This window comes from Nilaparvata lugens, chromosome 9 (assembly GCF_014356525.2).
Source record: "Nilaparvata lugens isolate BPH chromosome 9, ASM1435652v1, whole genome shotgun sequence".
Classification (NCBI taxonomy): domain Eukaryota; kingdom Metazoa; phylum Arthropoda; class Insecta; order Hemiptera; family Delphacidae; genus Nilaparvata; species Nilaparvata lugens.
In genome coordinates, this window is record NC_052512.1 from 16,696,758 (window position 1) to 16,721,958 (window position 25,201).

The 25,201-nt window shown below is 34.9% G+C and overlaps 1 protein-coding gene across 10 annotated transcripts in view; it reads left to right on the plus strand.

The window, feature by feature from the left end:
- Positions 1-25,201, plus strand: part of LOC111053289 (protein groucho) — a 107,339-nt gene that overhangs the window by 20,615 nt on the left and 61,523 nt on the right. For all 10 annotated transcript variants that reach the window (XM_039435571.1, XM_039435563.1, XM_039435569.1 and 7 more), the window contains exons 2-6: positions 9,127-9,224; positions 12,928-12,991; positions 16,693-16,737; positions 19,142-19,204; positions 21,031-21,105. In XM_039435571.1, the coding sequence (XP_039291505.1) occupies positions 9,127-9,224; positions 12,928-12,991; positions 16,693-16,737; positions 19,142-19,204; positions 21,031-21,105 (345 nt within the window). The remainder of the gene's footprint in view (positions 1-9,126; positions 9,225-12,927; positions 12,992-16,692; positions 16,738-19,141; positions 19,205-21,030; positions 21,106-25,201) is intronic.

Consider the following 25,201-nt stretch of genomic DNA (forward strand, 5'->3'; position numbering starts at 1 on the left):
GGGGTGGTGGAAGAGAGAGCGTCGATGAAACAGCAGTAGTACGGTGAGGTCCACGTTATAATGGCAGTATTTGATTAACTCTGGTGTTGCGTCCCTTGTCTATAATTCCACAAAGCAGATAGTGCTATACATTTGTGGCTCCGCAACGTTGCCAGATTGTGTTATAACCATGTAGATATATAATTAACCAACAAAATATTCAACCTCAGTTATGAAAATTTATAATTGGATTATTGAAAACTAGCAGGTAACCCGTGCTCCGCAAGGATCTATTTTGAAACTTGACGGAATAATACCTTGAAGAATTAAAAATAGGCCTCTAACCATCCTTGGTTAATTAAGAATCTAATATCGGGGCACCGAGCTTCCCTCTTTATTTTTATTTATTGATAAACAGAACACAATTCTCTAAAATGATTGTGTTTATATTTTCACAGCTGGCTATTTTATGTCATCTTATGAATTTCGGGGATGTGATATTTTGATTTTTCACATACTCACTCGCTCACTCCCTTTTTTACTATCTACAGACGACAAAAGTCTCAGCTGTTTCAGCAAAGGATGAATTATTATTCTTTTCATGTCATTCAGCGAATTTTCTGAAGGGTGCGACCTAGTGCAATCGAATTTTTTATAAACCTACTATGTTCCAAATTTAGTGAAAATCGTTAGAGCAGTTTTCGAGATCCGTTGAACATAAATAACCAGTTAACCAGATAATATCGTGGAACGAAGCTTCCCTCGTTATTCATTTGTCAATAAACAGAACTCAATTCTTTAAAGTGATTAGGGAAGGATTAACATGCACAGCCCAAAACTGTTTCTCCCACGAATTTTGATTTAGACTATACACTATAAATATTCCAAAAAGTAGGTTATGTTCCATAGACTCGAATTCAGGTAAAATTTTCAGTCCAAATATTTTGAAAACATAAAAGTTATAATTTAGATTGTTTACAAACCAAATTGAATAACAATATAACACTCACTAATCACTTAGAACTATAAAATAATGACTTACTTTGAATATTATGATATACCATCTCATGTCAACAAAGTGTGATGTGTGTATTTTGATTGAGTCAATTAAAATTTCTAGATTTCTCGCGAGATACGGTAAACTGATTGATTACATAGCTGATCTCCCACACAGGCACACGCATCTTCTGTTTTCCACAGACGAGGAAATTATCATCTGTTTTCCAACGATGAATTATCCTTTTAATGTCCTTCAGCGAGTTTTCCCTGGGGTTGAGACCTAGTGCAATCGAAGATTTATATTACAAACCTACTATGTTCCAAATTTCGTGAAAATCGTTAGTGCTGTTTTCGAGATCCGTTGAACATAAATAACTAGATATTATAAAAATATAAACAGACATACAGAAATTGCTCGCTTTATAATAGGATAAAAATATATTAAAGATATAAAGATATTAGATAAAGATAAGATAAAAGGATAAAGATATTTTAGAAGTATTATAGAAGTTTTCCCTGGTTATAGATGTTTTTTCAATACACCAAGCATCCACTACAAATTAGGGAGGTTGACGAATTTTATATAAGTCCGAATTATCGAGGTTGTACTGTATGAAAGCTCGGAAATATCGATATTTGAAGTCCGATATATCGATATGCATAGTTAGATGTCTCTGCGCTTATATTAAATTCTCTGTCATAGATATTATTATGTTAGCGTTATATCGGAAGACCAATAAATCGATATCTTGGAAAATTGTATTTCTAGAATTGGCTCCTCATTCGATTTCTTCCCCCTACCACAATTTCCAACTCACTATTCCGCTCTCAATTATCGAACTCACTCACTCACTCTCTCTCTCTTTCTACTCATAAAGTACTCGATCAATCAATCTCTCTCACTCTCTCACACATTACGTTGCCAACTTCTCTTTGATCCTCTTCAAAAATCTCTCTTACTCACAAACTCCCTCTTTCACTCACTCTCTCTCTCTCATTCTCTAATTCTCTCTCTTTCTCACTTTCTCTCCCTCTCCATCGCTGAATGCTGCATTCTACTTCTCTCCCTCATCGGCAAACTCAGTTTAATAACTCTCTCACTTATTCCCTGACCCTCTTCGTTGCTCTTTTTTGTCTCACTCACTCCCTATTACTCTCTGCCACCTTCTCACAACCATATAGTGAGGCTCGAATTATGATGGCAGTGGAGAAAGATGGGAGATCAGCGTTGCCTCTTCTCTCTCTCACATAGATTCTCTGTCTTCTCATCATAGAAGTGTTATTATTTTACAGATGGAAATTACTGAGATATTGCAATTAATCAGATGCTAATGAATTATTAATTATTATTGAACGCAAATCCTATACTATTAAACGAGCAACTTCTGTTTATATGTTTGTATTTCACCGGATCTCGAAAACGGCTCTAACGATTCTCACGAAATTCAGAACATAGTAGGTTTATAATATAAAGATTCAATTACCCCTGGGAAAACTCGCTGAAGGACATTGAAAGTATAATTATTATTTATCCTTGGAAAAACAGCTGATAGTAATTATTTCGTCGTCTGTTGGTGATGGAAGTGAGTGAGCGAGTTCATGTGTGTGGGACTGTGTCAAAATTATGGCTCAGCTGTTGAACTTTCGTAATCATTCATTCAGGTACTTAGTGCCGATTGCAAAAAAGCCGGGTTATTTTCAATCCTGATTATTTTCAGTAGATCCATCTTTTTTAAATGGTCTTCTCTGATTTGGTTCACGTGAAGTTAATTAGGATTGAAATTTAACCGGCTTTTGTGCAACTGTGCCTTTGTTGGGGAAATTTTTGCATTCCTCTGGGAATTATTCTCAATTTACTGTGATAAGATAGAACATTCTGTATAAATGTTATTATAATTTCTTCTTTCGTAATAAATTCTTTATGCTTTTGTACTCCAGAGCGAAGCTCGGTCCCTGATATTCCCAATTAAATGCTGTGAATCACTCCGACGACTTCTGCAACTGCAAATATTGACAACAGGGTAAACAGCTGGATGGAAATTTACAGTATTTAATTTGGATTTCCGTTTCATAATAATTGTGATTATTACTTTCCTTGCCCTATTACCATAGGTTTAGCCCTATTCATAGCTTTCCGAAAAAAGGTACCCCAATTTCTAAATTTCTATACGTTTCAAGGTCCCCCGAGTCCAAAAAAGTGGTTTTTGGGTATTGGTTTGTGTGTGTGTGTGTGTGTGTGTGTGTGTGTGTGTGTGTGTGTGTGTGTGTGTGTGAGTGAGTGTATGTGCGTCTGTGTACACGATATCTCATCTCCAAATTGATGGAATGACTTGAAATTTGGAACTTAAGGTCCTTACAATATAAAGATCCGACAGGAACAATTTCGATCAAATGCAATTCAAGATGGCGGCTGAAATGGTGAAAATGCTGTAAAACAGGGGTTTTTCATGATTTTCTCGAAAACGGCTCCAACGATTATGATAAAATTCATTGATAAATGTTCTATCAACTGTCATAAGTCCCATATCTGTAAAAATTTCAGGAGCACCACCCCATCTATGCAAAGTTCGATTTTAGATTCCCAATTATCAGGCTTCAGATACAATTTAAACAAAAAATTCCAAGTGGAAAAGATTGAGCATGAAAATCTCTACAATTAATGTCCAGTAACATTTTCACCTAAAATTGAAAATAAGCTCTAAATTCGAGAAAATGTGATTATCCAATTGCAAACTGTTGGCAACTGTTGATTCTATTGAATGATTCACTATGAAGAGATAGCAGACCTCGTATGTCTCCAGTGTTATTGTCCTGTCACCAGCTGGCTCAGATCTTAATTTATAAGTAGACTTGAGATGCGCGTGAAAACTAACGTTAGGTGATCAATTCTCATAACGGCAAGGGAAGTTGTGTGAGTGTGCCACACCAGATTTTTTCATTTAAAATGTCGATTTTTTTTAAACTTTTTTTGTGATTAATTTATGATCCATCCATGTTTGAATTTATCTACATCTATTCATTTTATCTATTCCAATTTACCCATGTTCCATTTTTTGTTTTTAAAATCATTTCTATTTATCATTCATGATGTGTTATCTTATCATCCGTCTAATTCTCTCATTACACAGGCACAAGCCTGGAGCTCTTGTGGGCATCACCCTCATAAAAAGAGAGAAGTGGGGTGAACACTGAAGTGCGAGAAACTGAGAAAGAAGTAGAGTTGCTAACACTGAGAGTGTGTGTGAGAGAGAGAGAGAGAGCAAGAGTGAGAAAAGGACGTGTAAATACCACAGTTTGTAGAAGAGTGACACGGTTGCTGGAGTGAGATAGAATGAGTGAATGAGTGGGTGAATAAATTGTTAGTAGAAAGAGAAAAAATGAGAGAGTTGGAGAATAGAATGACAGAGAAATTGTTGATTAGAAAAGGATGTACGAATGAATACCCCGCTGTGAGAGGAGAATATAGGGTGTGTGAGAGAGAGAGATAGAAGAAGAGGAAGAGTGATTGACTTCTTTATTTATGTAGATGACAATATATACTGGCTTATACACTTATATACAATAGCTTACAATACAGTAAAATTATAGATGAATTTACATAATATAGACTTATTGAACTGTATATATGATATGAAAAAGCAATTTGTAATATAATAACTATAGATAATTATATTGTTATGCATCTACATAAATTGGCGGAGCTTTGGACATATCAATGTCTATTCTTCGGAAAGAATATTCGAAGTATTCTTCCCACTAACTCTCTACCAAAAGAGAGAGTGAGGAAGAAGAAGAATGAGAAAACGAAGAAAAATAAGAAGAAAAAGAAGAAGAAGAAGTAGTATGAGAAGTAGAAGAAAAAGCGGAAGAAGTAGAAGATGAAGTAGAACATGAAGGAAAAAAAGAAGAAGTATAAAATGAAGAAGAAGAAGAAGAAGAACTAGAAGTAGAGAATGGAGAAGGAAAAGAAGAAGAAGAAGGAGGAGAAAAAGAGGAAGAACACAATTTGTAGAAGAGTGATTCGTTTGCTGGAGTGAGTGGAGTGAGATAGATTGAGTGAATGAGTGGGTGAATAAATGGTTAGTAGAGACAGAAAAAATGAGAGAGTTAGAAAATGAGAAAGAAATTGTTGATTAGAAAAGGATGTACGAATGAATACCACGCTGTGAGAGGAAAAGATAGAGAGTGTGTGTGTGTGTGTGAGGGAGATATAATGAATGAGTGGGTTCAATGAATGGTTCGTAGAGGAAGAGAAAAATGAGAGAGAGATTGTTGATTGGAAAAGGATGTACGAATGAATACCACGCTGTGAGAGGAAAAGATAGTGTGTGTGTGTGTGTGAGAGAGAGATATAACGAATGAGTGGGTTCAATGAATTGTTCTTAGGGGAAGAGAAAAAAAAGAGAGTGATTGTTGATTACTAAAGGATGTACGAGTGAGTACCACAGTGTGAGAAAGAGAGTGAGGAGATAGAGAGCGACAGTCGGTTGAGAGAGAATACACGATCCAGGGGATACACCTCACCCTTGCATACCTCTCTGTCCAACAACCTTATCCTGTATACATACAATCTCAAATTTTCTATTCTTTTTTTCACCTTCAGCTTACTCTCTCACTCCTTCCCCCACCGCCAACCCTGGTTTCATAACCCTCTCCCTCTCTCGGCCCCATTTACCACCAAAACCCTTAACAAACCCTAACCACCTCTCTACATGGTGGACTTAGGAGAAGGAGAAGCAGAAGAAGAAGAAGAAGAATGAGAAGACGAAGAAGAAGAAGAAGAATTAGAAGACGAAGTAGAACATGAAGAAAAGAAAAAAGAAGAAGAAGAAGAAGAAGTAGAAGATAAAGAAGAAGAAGGTGACGAGTGAGAAGAGGAAGAAGAATGAGAAAATGAAGTAGAACATGAAGAAAAAAAAGAAGAAGTAGAAAATGAAGAAGAAGAAGTAGAAAATTATGATGAAGAAGAAGAAGAAGAAGAGGAAGAAGAAGGAGGAGATGAAGGAGGAGAATGAGAAGAGGAAGAAGAAGAAGAACGAGAAGAGGAATGAGAAGAAGAAGAAGAAAAAGAAGAAGAAAGAAGAAGAAGAAAATGAAGAAGAAGAAGAAGAAGAAGAAGAAGAAGAAGTAGAAGTAGAGAATGGAGAAGGAAAAGAAGAAGAAGAAGGAGAAAAAGAGGAAGAATACAATTTGCAGAAGAGTGACAAGGCTGCTGGAGTGAGATAGAGTGAGTGAATGAGTGGGTGAATAAATGGTTAGTAGAGACAGAAAAAATGAGAGAGTTAGAAAATGAGAAAGAAATTGTTGATTAGAAAAGGATGTACGAATGAATACCACGCTGTGAGAGGAAGTGATAGAGTGTGTGTGTGTGAGAGAGATATAATGAATGAGTGGGTTCAATGAATGGTTCGTAGAGGAAGAGAAAAATGAGAGAGAGATTGTTGATTAGTAAAGGATGTAGGAGTGAGTACCACAGTGTGAGAGAGAGTGTGTTAGAGTGAGGAGTTAGAGAGCGACAGTCGGTTGAGAGAGAACACATGATCTAGGGGATACACCTCTCTGTCCAACAACCTTATCCTGTATACATACAATCTCAAATTTTCTATTCTTTTTTTCACCTTCAGCGTACTCACTCACTCCTTCCCCTCCTACAACCCTGGTTTCATAACCCTCTCTCGGTCCCATTTACCACCAAAACCCTTAACAAACCCTAACCACCTCTCTACATGGTGGACTAATGAGAAGGAGAAGCAGAAGAAGAAGAAGAAGGAGAAGAATGAGAAGAGGAAGACGGAGAAGAAGAATAATGAGAAGATGAAGTAGAACATGAAGAAAAAAAGAAGAAGTAGAAAATGAAGAATAAGAAGAAGAAGAAGAAAATGAAGAAGAAGAAGAAGTAGAAAATGAAGAAGGAGAAGAAGAAGAAGGAGAAGAAGAAGTAGAAGATAAAGTAAAACATATACATGGTGGTTGAAGAAAAAGAAGAAGAATGAGAAGAAGAAAAAAAGTGGAAGAAGAGGAAGAAAAATAAAAGAAGAAGAAGAAGTAGAAAATGAAGAAGAAGAAGATGACTTAGTAGAAGAAGAAAAAGTGGAAGAAGAAGAAGAAGGGGTAGGAAAAGACGAAAAAGAGGAAGTTGTAGAAGAAAAGAAGGTAGAAAAGGAGAAGAAGAAGAAAAATAAGAAGTAGAAGATGAAGTAAAACATGTAGAGGAAGAAGAAAAAGATGATGATGAGATATAAGTGGGTTTGAAGGAGGTGTAAGTAAACAAGAATGAGATAGAGTGAGAAAGGGTCATAGAGCGAGCGGTGAATAGTTAGTGAGAGGGTGAGGGTCCAGATAGAGTGAGAAAGGGCATAGAGCAAGCGGTGAAGAGTGAGGGAGAGGGTGTGGGTCCTCTCCTAAACCATTTACAAGCCTACTATAGCATGTTCCCCCACTGGGTATTCGTGTATATATATATATAAATATGTACACCTATTCCTCCCCACTGTACAAAATACACACCCTTGCTAACTGCTAAACCTCTGTCTATCTTCTTCTTCTTCCACTTCTTCTTCTTATTCTACTACTTTTTCTTCTTCTATTACTTCATCTCCTACTTCTTCATCACCTTTTTATTACTTTCCTTGCCCTATTTCCATAGGTAAGGAAAGTATTGCTTTCCAAAAAAAATTATGTACCCTAATTTCAAGTTTTCTATACGTTTCAAGGTCCCCTGAGTTCAAAAACATGATTTTTGGGTGTTGGTCTGTGTGTGTGTGTGTGTGTGTGTGTGTGTGTGTGTGTGTGTGTGTGTGTGTGTGTGTGTGTGTGTGTGTATGTGTGTATGTCTGTGAACACGATAACTCCATTCCTAATTAACCGATTGACTTGAAATTTCAAACCATCCTTATACCATGAGGATCCGACAATAAGAAATTCAATAAAATTCAATTCAAAATGGCGGAAAAAATGGCGGATAATGGCTAAAAATCCATGTTTTTCACGGTTTTCTCGAAAACCGCTATAACGATTTTCTTCAAATTCATACCCTAGATAGCTATTTATAAGCCCTATCAACCGACATGAGTCTCATTTCTGGGAAAATTGCAGGAGCTCCGTAATATTCTTGAGAAAAATGGCGGATAATCACTAAAAAAACATTTTTTTCACGGTTTTCTCGAAAACGGCTTTAACGATCTTCTTCAAATTTATACCATTGATAGCTATTTATAAGCCCTATCAACTGACATGAGTCTAATTTTTGGGAAAATTGCAGGAGCTCCGTAATATTCTTGAGAAAAATGGCGGATAATCTCTAAAAAACCATGTTTTTCACGATTTTCTCAAAAATGACTTGACCGATTTTTTCCAAATTCATACCCTGTATAGTTCATTATATTCATACCCTATATATCAGCTCTATCAACTGGCATGAGTCTCCTCCCTGAGAAATTAACAGGGGGTCCACCCCATCCTTTAGAAATTTACTTTGTAACCTCCTTCTTGTGCGTGAGGTAGGTAGGTAGAGCAGTTTATTCAAAAGAACACATGTCGAAATTTTATTTGTAGAACAGCTGTTTTGACAACTTTTAAAAAATCCTGAAATTTCATAATTCAAACAAAGGAAAATGTACTCTGAACACAATCACAATAGTATAATCGTAGTTATTTAGCCGCCAATCGGCATAATGTTATTCCCCTAGATTATCCTCGTTTAAGAATGAGGCTTATAGATCAATGAGCAAGGAAAGTTGCGTGAGTGTACCACAACAGATTTTTTCTTCTTCTCCTTCACATCTACTTCTTCTCCTTTTCCTTCTACTACTTCTTCAATCTTTCGAGATGCAATAATTTTCATAATAGCCTTTTTACTTCATTATCTTGAATTCTTTATTGATTCTCTATTGATTGATACATTAAGTAAATCATGAAAAATGATAGGGAGAGAGAATATAAGGTAACCTTGTGCTATTCCTCTCTCAAATTTAAATAAGGTTGCACATATTCCGAAATAGGTTAAGTCTTGTTAAAATAATCAATTTTGTATTAATAATTTATATTAGAATTATTCAAATGAATCTATTCCTTGATTTTCCTTTTTTGTTCAATAGTTTTTGTGCTAAAATTATGTTGATTTTTCATGAAAATTCTTTTTTCTTGTAGGGTGCTCCACCTCCAGGAGGGCAACTGAAGTTTACCATAGCTGAAACATGTGAACGAATCAAGGAAGAATTTAACTTCTTGCAGGCACAATACCATACGTAAGTCTAGCAAACAGTTATACTTTTATAATTTATTTAATTCTATCCATCCTCCTTCTCATTCTCTTTCTCCTCCTCCGTCTCCTAGTCCCCCTCCTCCTCTTCCACCTCCTCCTCCTCTTCTTCCACCTTTTTCTCCTTTTACTCCTCCTCCTCCTCCTCCTCTTCCTACTCCTCCTCCTCCTCCTCCTCCTCCTCCTCCTCCTCCTCCTCCTCCTCCTCCTCCTCCTCCTCCTTCAGTTGAGCCAGTTCATGGCATCAGTTCAGCCATTTTACTATGAGCAAAAGATGAAAAGCTGCTCCAGACTAGCAGGGTCGCCCCTAGGCTAATAGGCGCCCGGGGCGAAATTTTGATATGCGCCCCCCCCCCTTTCCACCAGTATAGCGCGGTAAGGTAGTATTTGAAAGTAAAGCCACATTGCTCTTCCTGGAGGAGAACTTCCATAATGGGCTGCATCCTTTCCTTGATAATCAGACTATAGATTTTGTAAGTAGTGTTTAGCAAGCTCTATAGTTGTCACAGGAACATTTTGTCCATTCTAGACATGAAAAAGGTGGTGTGCTTGCAATTATAGTTCTAATGTTTTAATATATCATTTGGATACATGAGAGAAGTCCAGAACCAAATTCTTCATGCAAAATTTCCTTGTGCTAGATACAGAGTCGCCCAAAAACCTCGTATTTTCTGTTCAATTTTCAGTTTTCAGCTATTTCTAATCGGACGGAAAAATTTGCTCCCGCCTTTGTTTTAGATTATAAAATTCTGAATAAAATGAGATCTTTCGGAACTCTCTATCTCCAATAAGTACTGAGTTATAATTTGTTTTAAATGAGTAAAATTAAAAAAATCAATTCTGATGATTTTTAATTTTTGATCAACAATATCTTCCAATTGTTACCATTTATTCAGATGTACAATATTCAAAGTCGCTCTGGGGGTATTTTTGTGCTCTACAATCTAAGATCAGGTAGAGCGCTCTATCCCATATAGACAGAGATATCCAGGTACACCTGGCAACAATGCTCCTTGTATTAACAAAATAAATGGTGTAACAATCGAAAGATATTATTGATCAAATACTAAAATTCATCAGAATTGATTTTTTCTTTAAATTTTACTCATTTTTGAAAAATCATAACTCAGTACTTATTGGAGATAAAGAGTTTCGAATAATCTCATTTTATTCAGAATTACATAATCTGAAACAAAGACTAGAGTAAATTTTTCTGTCCTATTACTGGATTTGGCAGAAATAGCTGAAAACTGTAAAATGAGCCGAAAATACGAGGTTTTGGGCCACTGTATCTAGCACAAGGAAATTTTGCATGAAGAATTTGGTTCTGGATTTCTCTCATGTATCCAAATAATATATTAAAAAATCAGTACCAATATATAAATTGCAAGCACCAATGTATGTAGTGACTGGACTATATCTCCCTTCTTGAAAAGCGATTTGACTGTAGCCACTTTCTAACTTCTGGGATCCTCAATACAGCACATATTTATCAAATGGAGGAAGAAGTTTGAAAAAGAGTTCCCCATGCTTGAACAGCTCCATATTTAAACCATCCGGACCAGCTTAATTTTAAATTTCCGTTGATATAACTGAATTGGAGAATTTTCAATTTATTTTGAATTGAGAAAGTTTCAATTTATTTTTGATTGAAATTTTTCAATTCAGGAATATCAACAAGAATTTAAAATTAAATAGGTTTTAGCCTGCAGAATACAAGGTTAGAAAAGAGTATAAAATAAGAAGTTTCATCACCCAGCTTGTACAATGAAGCGACCAATGACAACTTGCAGGTTGCAGGAGCAGTGGGCGCGTAAAGGCTCACTCAATGACTGCAAAAATATACGCCTAGGCTATGCGTAGAGTGACTGTATTCGTACGCTGTATAAAACGCTTGGTCCTGACCGTGCGCATGCGTGCCGTCAGTCCTGCTCTGTACGGAGCCATGGAATATCAATGGAAAAGACAAGCGCGACTGACGTACGCACTGACGGTCGGTCGAGCTCTGTAACCGCCGGCCTTAGCACTACAACTAAAGATGTGTTGATTTCAGCATGAAAATCCAGCTTGGCATGGCTGGCTCAGGTCTGGTGTCAGAGTTTTCAGGTCGCAACTGATCAATTTCAGGGCCTCTGACATGACCTAACGACTGCTTTTCAGGCAGCCGGGATCGACGACTAACGTGTCTATCCGAAACACGGGAGTATCCCGAGATAAAACAAAAACAGTGTTTTTCAATAGTGGAGAAGTTCCACATCATCAATTTGTATTCAAGAATTTTTATCGACATTGGGAAGTTTCAAAACAGATGATAGGCCGTATGAATGAAACTAGAGCATAGGCTCATGAGCATGGAGCAAAGGTTTTGCTCATGAGCATTAGGTAGAAGCATAAGCATAAGCATTTGCGCATTTTTATATGAATAAGCTTTACCTTATACTCTTACCTTATGCTCCCGAACTCTGGAGCAAATGTTCATTTATTTTAAAGATTTATCATCAGCTGATTCGCCTTTGTGGCCTTACTTTGTTTTTATAGCTCACGTAAGCGCTAAATATTCAAGTATAGAATATTGTGTTTGCTGACACCGTGACAGCGATTTACGTTCGGTTGTCGCGCGGTTGACCAACCGAGCGATTGCCAGGTATAGGGAAACACATGGTGCCGTACACATGCATCGCTCGGTTTTAGTAGTCGCCGGCGAATCGCGGCGGTTGTAGTCTCCAGTCCAACCGCTCGGTTGTCGGGCGGGTCGATATACTAGAGCAGGCATGAGAGCGTACACATGTCTTCAGTCAACCGAGAGGTTTCGATCAGAGCAGTAATATAATATGTTTAAGAGTAAGTACATAGATTAAGATATTAAGATTGAGTACAAAGATGTTGTACCTAGTAATTATTTATCATAACCGAGCACAAACCGCTCATGAATCGCTGTCATGTGTACGAGGCTGGCAAACCGAGCGATTTGCGAATCGAGCGACAACCGAGCGTTAATCGCTGTCATGCGTAAATCAGTTATAAGTCTAAGCCATGAATTGAGTTTCGGGTTAGTTGAGTTCTGAATTTTGAATTAACAGCGTGAAAAATGTCATCTCTATAATAATCCTCAACATAATCTTATAATCTCAATAGCCTTCTTATAATCGTCTACACATTCATCTCCTTAAATGCCTATTTCTATTCTGTGATGGCTATCTTTATATCGGATAGGTATCTTTTGTAGGAATAATGGTGATATTATATCATGGTTGAATCTGAAAAGAGTTTCAAAGCTCTCAACTATTGGTTGTGATCGTATCTGACACAATTTCCTCTTACACGAACTAGTTGAGCCATTTCACTATGAGCAATAGGTGACAAGCTGCTCCAGACTAGACTCACATTTTTTGAAGTATTTGCTTCAAAAGTTGAGCAAATGCTCTAGTTTATTGATAGAATTTTGAGCAATAGCTTTCACTTTTGAGCATATGCTCAAACTATTTTTTTTATGAGCATGAACAAAAGGTTTCGCTCACGTTTATTTATAGAAAATGAAGCATAAATGCTCCATATTTTAGAAGTATGAGCAAATGCTCAACTTTAATCATATGGCCCAAAGTTTAAGCTTTATGTTAAACTGTATTTTTTATTATCATTATTTGGATATGAATTATAGTAACCGGTTGAAATTATTCCTTACATTTCAGGTTAAAAGTTGAATGTGAAAAACTAGCGGGAGAAAAGACTGAAATGCAAAGGCATTACGTTATGGTATGTATGAAAAGCAATTATTTTCAATATTTAGGAATAAAAAATGAATTGTATTCATTCTTATTATCACCAAGAGTTGAATCTTGCACTTTTTGGTCCGGTTGCACAAATGCCAAAAGTTATTTATTTATTTATTTATTTGAGTATTACAATTAGTGCAATAATAGTATTACAATAAGAGTATTACAATTAGTATTAACAATATAGTGCGATAAAATCCCTCTAGCTGTAAGCTATTCGAGGGATATATAAAAATAATCCTTTACATACAATAAAAAACAATCAATAACACTAATTATATTTCTTAATTAACCTGATTATATTTTCACTTTTTGTGTAGTTGAGAAGTTGATATTGTGGTAATTATCCATATTGAATGAAAAAGACTAAGAAATTGTCAAAAATCCACTGATTTATTGATAATTAGAAAGACCGGTTTCCGTTATTACACCATTGTCAATCTCTGATAAACTCAATCTCTGTTTATATTTCTTCATTTTTGTAACTGATTGTTCTCTTTTGTCTATTGCACCATAAATTAACTTAATTTAAACTGACTTAACTAAACGAAATAAGACTTATAGAAAAAGACTTTACTTGGTAAGCGACAATTAACAAGATAGTCACTCTGGGATATTACCTGATGTTACTCACTCTGAACGCAAATATTTATTAAATCATAATATATCTTCATCGAATTCACGAGATATATTACCCATAATATAGTTATCATAATATGTCATAATATATCTATTTCACGAGAACCAATCAGAGCCTTTTTGATAAGACGGCTTCTCTGATTGGTTGTCGTGGAATTAATCACGGTTGAAGTTCAACCGGATTTTTTGCAACCGGCACGAAGTGACTAACAACTTCATGCTAAAACTAGATTGGTGTGTTGTATTGGTTAAAATGAATCTTATCATCGTTCAAACTCAACTGTGAATTATCATTTGTTACTCTACTTATTTCACTCGTTACTCTAGTTAATCCTATCTCCTCAAGTATTTAGAAATAGAGAGAGTAAAAATGGTAATTCGCAGATAAGTTTGGAAGATCAGATTAATTTCAACCGATAAATTTAGTGGTAGTATTGAATAGGTTACAAAGGGCCGCTTGCACAGTGACAGTTTAATAATTTTGAGTTTAAGCCAACAGCTGATTAAATTCAGTTTAAGCTTTGACTGTACAAATGGCCCAAAGAGGGAAGAAGAAGAAAAAGAAGAAGAAGAAGAAGAAGAAGAAGAAGAAGAAGTGAAAGGAGAAGAAGAAATGAAGAATTGTATTTTCTGAAAGACAGAAGTCTGTCTTTGTACTGAGATCATTTGTTATCAATAATTGTTAAGGGAAGTTAGAATCACTATTATATTTATTCCAATCTAGAAGTGAGAAAACAAGATTCGTATGAAATTGCATGAAAATAAAAGAACGCAATAATTCGAAATTAATGAATTTCACATAAAAGAACAATAGTAGGAAGTGATTGAGAAAGAGGGAATGATAGAAAGAAAGAAGGAAAATGAGAAACATGAGTAAGAGAGAGACTTAGTGGGGAACCGCAAAAATGATTTAGTGAGGGGGAGTGAGTGAGAGTGTGATTGATTGATTGAGTACTTTATTTATGTAGATTACAATATATACTGGCTTATACAATAGCTTACAATACAGCAAAGTTTTAAATGAATTTACTTAACATATTAAACTGAGAAAATAATTATTGAACGGTACAATGATATAAGAAAATCAATTTGGAATAGAGCTGTTGGGAATTATAACTCGAAGTAATGTTTAAATAGGAAACTCTACTTAATAAGTTAAGAACTAGTTGATTTGAATCTTATAATTATGGGATGAATGAATGAGATGAATCATATTAGAATGAGTTATAGTGAATACAATATTCAGAGAGAGGGAGAGAGAGAGAGAGAGAGAAAGATTGATTGATTGAGTACTTTATGTAGATTTACTGGCTAATACACTTATATACAATAGCTTATAATACTACAAACTTATAGATGAATTTACATAATATAGACTAAGAAAATAATGATTGAACCGTATATGTTATGAAAAAAGCAATTTGGAATAACTATAAAAGATAATATTGTAATGCATCTACATAAATTGGCGGAGCTTTGGACATATCAATGTCCATTCTTTGGAAAGAGTATTAAAAATATCCTTCCCAGTAACTCTTTACCAAGTGATTGAGAGATTGATTGATTGATTGATTGAGTACTTCATTTATGTAGATTACAATATATACTGGCTTATACACTTATATACAATAGCTTACAATACAGCAAAATTATAGATGAATTTACATAATATAGACTAAGAAAATAACTATTGAACTGTATATGATATGAAAAAGCAATTTGTAATATAATAACTATCGATAATAATCATATTGTTATGCATCTACATAAATTGGCGGAGCTTTGGACATATCAATGTCCATTCTTTGGGAAGAATATTAAAAATATCCTCCCCACTAACTCTCTACCAAATAGAGAGAGAGAGAGACTAAGAGTGAGTGGGAGAGAGTCTGAGTGAGTGAATGGAGTGAGAGGGAGATGTAGAGTGAGTGAGTGATTGGGATTGGGAGGGAGTGGGAATGAGTGGGAGGATTCAGTGAGAGTGAGAGAGTGAATTGATGAAAGAACATCAGGTGAGAAAATTACTGTAATTTCATGGCACTGTGAGATTGTTTCGTCTTGAAACAATGCATTCATGAAATAGGTACGGTACTATATTAAGGTCCACGTTATAATGCAGTGAAGAAAGATAGGAGAACAACTTTGCCGATTCTCTGCCTTGCCACTGTCTTCTATAAAGGATATCTGATACTGTTATATATATGTGATTAATTGTTCATTCTCGTTTAAAATAATCAATCATATTTTATGTAATAATTACTGTTCATTCGTGTTTAATATGATCAATAATTATTTCATTTTATTCGAGAAAATATATTTTTCATTGATTGGATAATAGTTTTTTTACAATTGAGATTGAATAATAAAACCCTGACGCCTATAGTGAGGTCCACGTTATAATAATGGCAGTGGAGAAAGATAGGAGAACAACGTTGCCGATCCTCTTTCTTGTCAATTCCTGCTATAGACGGTAGCTAATACAGGTTTATTGATGTAATGTTACCTGTTCATTTTCGTTTAAAATTATCAATTATATTTTGTTAAGCAAGAATTTATATTTTTCAATAATTTCATAATGGATTGACATAATTAGGATTAAATATTTTGTTAATTAATTTATGATTCTACATTGTTAAAAGACGATCTGGCTACAGAGCAAAGACAGAAAGAGATAGCACTATCCAATTTTTTGAATGAAAGACAAGGTTAGCAATACCATTGCTAATCAAACACTGCCATTAGAACGTGGACCTCACTATAGATTTTCAGGTACACGTGACAACAATGCTCATGGTATTTACAAAAACACTTAATTTTTGGTTTCAATCATCATCACCAAAACTGTCCTCCCATTGAGATTAGCAATGATTTTTATAGACTTTCCAACACGTGATGACTAAAGAGAGATTCAGATATTTGATGATCTTTTTGGAGCTCAATATTCCTCATAATAATCATGTTTCTTGATATTTATAGTCGTTTTATCTGAATCAAAACTCAGAAAATTGTATTATTTTTCTAATAACTTGATCTCTTTTGCAGTATTATGAAATGTCATATGGACTCAATGTGGAAATGCATAAGCAAGTGAGTACTGAGTTCTGAGCTATTCACAGTTTTATTATAGGCCTATTAGTAAAATTTTATTATGTCATGTTTATCCTTATTATTTTGTTGTTGAAAATATCTGGGAAGAATAAACATTTTTAATTAGTAATTATTATGAAACGATAATCCAAATTGAATGGTGTAAATCACCCCAAAGACGTCTGCTACTGCAAATATTGACAACAGGGTAAACAGATAGATGGAAATTCCATCTGTTATCACCCTATTGGCAATATTTGCAGTAGCAGAAGTCGGGTGATTTACAGCATTTAATTTGGATTATCGTTTCATAATAAATATCTTCTCTATAACTATGAAGACAAACATGATATTAATTAGACTCTTCTATTTCACTTCCTACACTGATATGACACTAGACTCTTCTATGACCATTTCTGCACTGATTACAGAATGCAAAGAATCACTTTTCCACTCTAGTGCGCAAAGTATTACTTAGAAATAAAGATTCACTCAAAATTATTCAAATTTATTGGATTAATTTCATTTTTAATTTGAATAAATTATCGATTATTAATTTTCAATTGGATTATCACTAGTTTATCACTAGTTTAGCTATTTATGTATTAAGAGCGTAATGCACGACTTTATCGCTCGCGCAAAACTGTTATCATGCGACGCGAAGCAGAGCGTGATAATTTTTCAAGAGCGATAAAGATGCATTACGCGCGAATTACATACAAAATTTTTTCTACAACTGCCCAAACCTGTTAAATTACTTATATCGGCGGAGTTACTATTACTGACGTTTTAGGTCAAGATCTGACTTTTTGGCAAGCTGCTTACAATCAGCTTATTAGGGAGCGTAAAGAAACTCTTCTGCGCATGCGCGAATGATTTGGGAGCGTAAAGTAAATCTACTGCGCATGCGCGGATGGTTAGCAAGCAAAATTGGTTAGTAGGAAGATGGTTAGTAGGAAAAATTTAATGTGAAATATGTGAGCAAAGTTCCTCTGCTGCACTCAAGAAACCATTCCGCCCTCGCCTATGGCTTGTGCGTAAACGTTTCATTTGGTACAGCAAACTGTCACTTTGCACACTAATTGCACAAATGACTATTTTGTCATACTTACTTAATTGCAGCTGTTCCATGCATTAAATCAAACCGGTAAACAGCTGTTTGCAGAACAAGAAAACATGTGATTTTCATTACAGCATACTATACTGTAAAGAGATCATATGTTCCCTTCACAGTCGAGTATGTTGGGACTCGTCCTAATATCATCTGAGTAATTAATATATTAACTCAAATAATTAAAGAACTCATTTAAGGAGTTTCAAGCTTTATGAACTCATCTGAAATCTTATAATTTAGGCCTTTATTATTTTATTTGAGCTCGAAGGGTCTGTCTGTTATGAACTAGGCGCTACGGGCTAGGTCATGTTTATAGAATGCAGTAGCTCAAGCAGCAGCAGGTAATGGTTTCTGTTTCTCAGCAATATTATTCTTTCTCAGATGAGTATGACAAAAATTATTGTATTTAACTTGTACGGTAACATATTTACCGCATTCGTATTATAATTCTGCCCTCATCTACGTTTTGGGCAGAAACAATCATACTTATGCGGTAAATTATCGTTACCGGACTTGTTATGTAAAGTGCTATGATAGTTGAGTCTAACTTTTGGAAAAATAATTATCAATAGTATCTTGAGTCACAAGGACGGGAAGGGCCGTTTTGCAGGCGAGAATGATGTTTCTAGTCGAGGCGTTTGCCGAGACTAGAATTTCATTCGAGCACTGCAAAAGACATTCACGTCCAAGTAACTTACACTATTTTTTGTCATAACAATCTAGAAAAGAATAATTGAGAAACAGAAAACATTAACTGCCTGTGCTGACATTACTACATGCATTCTATAAACATAACCTAGTTTACAAGTTTCGAATCAGGAATTTCTTGATTGTAGTTGACAAAACATCCACCTGGAGCGCTAAAAGGCGGCAGTTTTGCTGTTCCAAATTCTGAACTAGGAAACATACTCGACTGTAAAGAAAACATATGATTTTATTACAGTACAGTATGCTGTAATGAGAATCATAAGTTTATTTGTTCTACAATCAGCTGTTTACCGGCTTGATTTCATTGATGTAAAACAGCTGAAATTGAATGACTATGACAATAAAATTATTACCCATGTCTAGAGCATTTTCCGACTTTCACATCCAAAAAATTAGACTGAGACTGTAGTGTCGTCAAAAATGGTTAGAAAAAATTAAATGAAGGTTGTGCACCTTTGGAAACTTGTTACTGGTGACATTTTCATCTGTAGCTGTAGATCTTGATTAGAATATTTCTAGGATTGTATACATTTCAAACTTATCTTTCAAAGTAAAGTTTAATATATGTTTTTCCTGTTACAGACTGAAATAGCTAAACGGTTGAATGCAATAATAGCTCAAGTTTTACCCTTCTTAGCACAAGAGGTAAGTTTACTATAAACTAATTCTCAGTAGACCAATTTACTAACGGTTTGACATTTATTCATGAAATAGATTTGTGAATACATATGTAAAACATATAAAAGTATGTTGTCAAGTGCCTATAAAATGTCACCAAAGCCAACCAGAAATGGTAGCCACTTATTTTCTTTTTAGTCCGGGCGCAAATGTCATTCCGTGGTCATCTTTGGGTAACAGCCGTGGAAGATGTCTCAATTTCTTCGTTAGGTCTAGCATAAAGGATCGTGATGATGATAAGTCGAGAAAACACAAGAAAAACCTCGAAAACAAGATGACCGCCAAAATCTCCAGGGTTTTGCTATATCGTTTGTTTTTCAATAACCGTTCAAGATATTCAACCTTTTTTCTAGAAGAAAATATTTTAAAAACCTTCCTCCACAATTTCTGTTCTATTGAATATTCCTCTAAAACCCATATTTTTTCAGTTATAACCTTCAAAAGCCCAAAAAAGGAGCCATGAGTTACACGGTTTTTTAATTGTTGGGATTGGCATTTGGTGGAAAAAGCGTTTTCCGCTGCAAACAGTACTTTTTACTCTTTTTCCGATGACGCTCCAGCCGTGGAATATGAACTTACAGCCTCCAACCAGATGTCATTTTGAAGCTTCGGAAATATTCTAGAACACTGTGCCAATAACACTGGTGTATGTCTACTGCCAATACTTTTACAGGGTGGAAAGTGAAATATTGTCCCCAAAATTTCAAGTTTTTGAAGTTTAATAAATCATGAAAAGAGTAGACGAAATGAGTCAATTCTCTCGAACATCATAGCTTGGTTAATTCTGAATACTTTGGTGGTAAAACCAATCCGATATCTCGCACAATAACTAAATAGCAAGCGATATAAAAATTTCTGTCAATAATGACCGTAATCTTGAATTTTTCAATGATGTCGAATATTTTCGTTGTTTCCATCATTAATATTCTTATTCGGCTTGTTGTAACGAAGAGATTGAGACCATTTTGCAAGTCTCTATCTTGAAGTAGTCATGAAAAAATCGATTTTATAGTTCTAGCTTGTTACCTGATGCATATGGAAAAATGCACCAGAAACCGTGCAGGGTTTTCTTTTGAGGGCGCTGGAGAACTCATTTTTAAGATATATCGTTCCAAAGTTGAAAAAACGCTCTAAATTTCTCTGTATCTCGAAAAAAGTTACAATGGAATGAAATGTGAAAACAATTAGAAAAAACTTTTTTTGGGCTTTTAAAAGGCTATAACTAAAAAAAGATGCGTTTTAGAGGAATATTTTATAGAACAAAAATTGTAAAGGAAGGTTTTTAAAATATTTTCGTCTTGAAAAAGGGTTGAATATCTTGAACGGTTATTGAAAAACAAACGATATAGCAAAACCCTGGAGATTTTGGCGGCCATCTTGTTCCCGAGGTGTTTGCCTGTGATTTCGACTTATCATCATCATCACGATCCTTATTATGCTAGACCTAACGAAGAAATTGAGACATCTTCCACGGCTGTTACCCAAAAATGACCACGGAATGACATTTGCGCCCGGATTATTTTCACTATTTAATCAAATTATTTTTAGAAGGCAGTTTACTATAATGAACAAGCACATCAGCTCAAGCATTTATTAATTAGTTTCTTTTTTTCATTGAAAGATACACAATCATTGAATGATATTTTTTTTTAAATTTAATTTCCAATTTTTTGTGTAGTTGAGAAGTTGATATTGTGGTAATTATTCATATTAAAATAAGAAACTAAGAAAATTGTCAAAAACCACAGATTTTTATGAATCATTTATCTATGAATACATTTATCTATCCACAGCATCAACAGCAGGTGGCCACAGCTGTAGACCGGGCGAAACAGGTCACCATGTCTGAGCTCAATGCTATAATTGGGGTGAGTAAACGCCACACATGTAAACGCCACTTCATTGCTTACTGTTCCATTCTACTAGTAATATGTATTATCACACCAAAAGGTTATGCTGCTTTTACACCAAAGTTATAAACAAAATGTTAATAACTTAATCCTTATAGATTGAAAGGAACTTGACAAACACATATGTTTATCATGTTTATGGTGAGTTATGTTCAATTTAATAGAATCTATAATGTTTAAATTATTAACATTTTGTTAATAACTTTAGTGTAAACGTAGCTTCACCATAGACACATCAAAGAGCTTCCATTTTATAATAAGTAAAATTTTTTATAATAAAAAAATTCATTTTATAATAAAACTCTAGAGTCGTAATTAAGGTTGTGCATTCTATAATTTTTTTTCCAAAATTTTTTTCTTTTTCAAATCAATTGGACAGGTTCTTAGGACATAATCTATGCAATTGAAATATTTTCATCAGCTTCTGTTAGCTAACAATAGGGCTTCAAAAGTCACTTTTTTGAAGGCAGATGATACACATATCCTACAAAAACTACTGGTCAGAAAAATTTGAGAAAAATATACAAGTCTCTTCAATATAGCAAAAATTACGTCAACTTTGTTTTTGAAAATCTGAAAAAAATTAAATTTTTTTGCATTTTAAACTCCTTTTTCACATCAAATGTTAGTTCTATAGACTTCAAATTCATAGCAACTTGTAGCGCTGTTCTTGATGAATAAAGCTGATGCTTAAACTTCTTTTATAGACACAATAATAGCCGCTGGTATGTGTACCTTTAAAGCACGGTTTTACGCCTGCTATGCTCGGGCAGCATGCGAATAGTACAGCTGGTCAGCGATCTAGCGGAATTAGTTTGTCCCTAGAGCTAAGCGCTCGACGTTAACAGAAAGAATAGGAAAATAGAGTAACGTGAAGAAAATGGTGGATAGTAATAATTACCATATCAGATGATTTATAAGATAGGATTCTAGAATATATTATAGATCTGACTAGCAGGTAACCTGTGCTCCGCAAGGGTCTATGTTGAATCTTGATAAAATGAAAACTTGACCAAGTGGAATCTTGAAGAGTTTGAAATAGGCCTGTAAGCCATCCTCGGTTAATTAAGAATCTATATGCAAAATTCCAAGTTAATCAGTTGAGTAGTTCAGACGTGATGATGCGTCAAACATAATTTTCCTATCCCTGCCGTGTATGAGCCAGTTCTTTAGAGCTTGTTCACATGACAGCAATTTACGCTAGGTACAACATCTATTATACTCAATCTGAATATCTTAATCTATGTACTTAATCACTATATTACTGCTCTGATCAAAACCGCTCGGTTGACTGAAGACATGGGTGTACGCTCTCATGCCTGCTCTAGTATATCGAGCCGCCCGGCAACCGAGCGACAACCGAACGTAAATTCGCTGTCATGTGAACAGGCTCTAAACTGTTATTAACGTTCTGGTAACTAATGTATTGAAATCATATGATAATAATAATTATCATCTGTAACAGTAACCTTTATCATTAACCTCAGGCTCTTATCCTCTATAGATAAGTTTTCCAAGTTGGTGCTAACCTTATAAAGTGACCGAACTCAAATCTTGTTCAGAAACCTTCCTCAAATTATTAATGCCAACCTGACAAAATTGGACTGGTTATTAATTCAGTTGCCAATTTTAACCATCTGTTTCAAAGAGGTAGTCTCTCTAGATTATAGTTCTATATTAACATATATGTTATGTATTCATGTCCCATGAATGAAATTTGATCATCAGTTCTGAAAAATCTAGAAAGAAAATTGAAATTTAGGCTTGGAGGTGCACGAGATTGATATTTTTAGAATCTATGTGCAAAATTTGGAGATCTAAATCATTCCCGTTTGTCCTGTATGCAATCCACAAGTTGACATGATGTTTTGATGCGAACAAACACAACCCTACTCTCTCTTATTATATAGATTCATATATGGCTTTTATCAGCAGAGAGATCCTTTTGAATGTTCTGCCTTGCCGTATTACCCAATGTCATTTCCTATTTACACTCAGGATCATAGATTGAGTTCTTCAAGTTTTATCACTGAACATTTAACACTTCCACTCCCTGCTCTTCTATCCTAAAGAGTTTCTATGAATAAATAGGATATTGTTTAATAAGTAGAGTGTATCTCTAGAGTCATAATTAAGAGAAAGAATAGGGAAATAGAGTAACGTAAAGAAAATGGTGGATAATAATTATCACATCAGATGGTTTAGAAGATAGGATTCTAGAATTATAGATCAGATTTAGTGAGTAGATAGAAAGGCTAGCTACCTCTACCTGTACACACATCGATTTTTGTACGTAGCTACCTATGTTTTTTACTTTGCTTGCCCTATTACCATAGGTAAGTAAAGTATTGCTTTCCAAAAAAAATTAAGGTACCCCAATTTCTAAATTTCTATGCGTTTCAAGGTCCCCTGAGTCCAAAAAAGTGGTTTTTGGGTATTGGACTGTATGTGTGTGTGTGTGTGTGTGGTGTGTGTGTGTGTGTGTGTGGTGTGTGTGTGTGTGTGTGTGTGTGTGTATGAGTGTATGTGCGTCTGTGTACACGATATCTCATCTCCCAGTTAACGGAATGACTTGAAATTTGGAACTTAAGGTCCTTACACTATGAGTATCCGACACGAACAATTTCGATCAAATGTAATTCAAGATGGCGGCTAAAATGGCAAAAATGCAGTCAAAAACATGGTTTTTCGCGATTTTCTCAAAAACAGCTCCAACTATTTTGATCAAATTCATACCTAAAATATTCATTGATAAGCTCTATCAATTGCCACAAATCCCATACCTGTGAAAATTTCAGGAGCTCCTCCCCATCTATGCAAAGTTTGATTCTAGAATCCCAATTATCAGGCTTCAGATACACTTAAAACAAAAAATTTCTTGCGGAAATGATTGAACATGAAAATCTCTACAATTAATGTTTAGTAAAATTTTCACCTAAAATTGAAAATAAGCTCGAACTTCGATAAATTTATTGTGATTACCGTATATCAATAATTTATTGCAAACTGTTGGCAACTTTTGATTCTATTAAATCATTCACTATGAAGAGATAGCAGACATCGTGTGTCTCCAGCGTTATTGTCCTGTCACCAGCTGGCTCATATCATTGAATAGTAAGTAGACTTGAGATGCGCGGGAACACTAGCGTCAGGTGATCAATTTTCATAACGGCAAGGAAAGTTGTGTGAGTGCGCCACACCAGATTTTTTTTGTCGTCCTCATGAATTCTACTAGATTAAACAGAACTTGACACTTAATTAAAAATAATTTTAGTACCCTTTTCTTAGAATAATAAGATAACAGATTAAGAATACACATTTTCTTTTATAATTAATTTTATAACCTTAAGATGGTTTGAACACAAAAAAAAATCTGGTGTGGCCCACTCACACAACTTTCCTTGCCGTTATGAAAAATGATCACCTGATGCTAGTGTTCCCGCGCATCTCAAGTCTACTTACTATTCAATGATATGAGTCAGCTGACAGAACAATAACGCTGGAGACACACGAAGTCTGCTATCTCTTCATAGTGAATGATTTAATAGAATCAACAGCTGCCAACAGTTTGCAATTGAATAATCACATTTTCTCAAATTTCAAGCTTATTTTCAATTTTGGGTGGAAATGTTACAAGACATTTAATTGAAGAGATTTTCATGCTCAATCTTTTCCACTCAAAATTTTTCGTTTAAATTATATCCCAGACCTGATAATAGAAAATCTAAAATCAAACTTTCCATAGATGGGGTGGAGCTCCTGAATTTTTTACAGATATGAGACTTGTGGCAGTTGATATAGCTTATCAATGACTATTCTAGGTATGAATTCAATCAAAATCGTTGGAGCCGTTTTTGTGAAAATCGCAAAAAAAAATTTTTTTACAACATTTTTGCCATTTTAGCCGCCATCTTGTATTGCATTTGATCGAAATTGTTGTGTCGGATCCTTATAGTGTAAGGACCTAAAGTTCCAAATTTCAAGTCATTCCGTTAATTGGGATTAACGGAACACACACACACACACACACACACACACACACACACACACCACA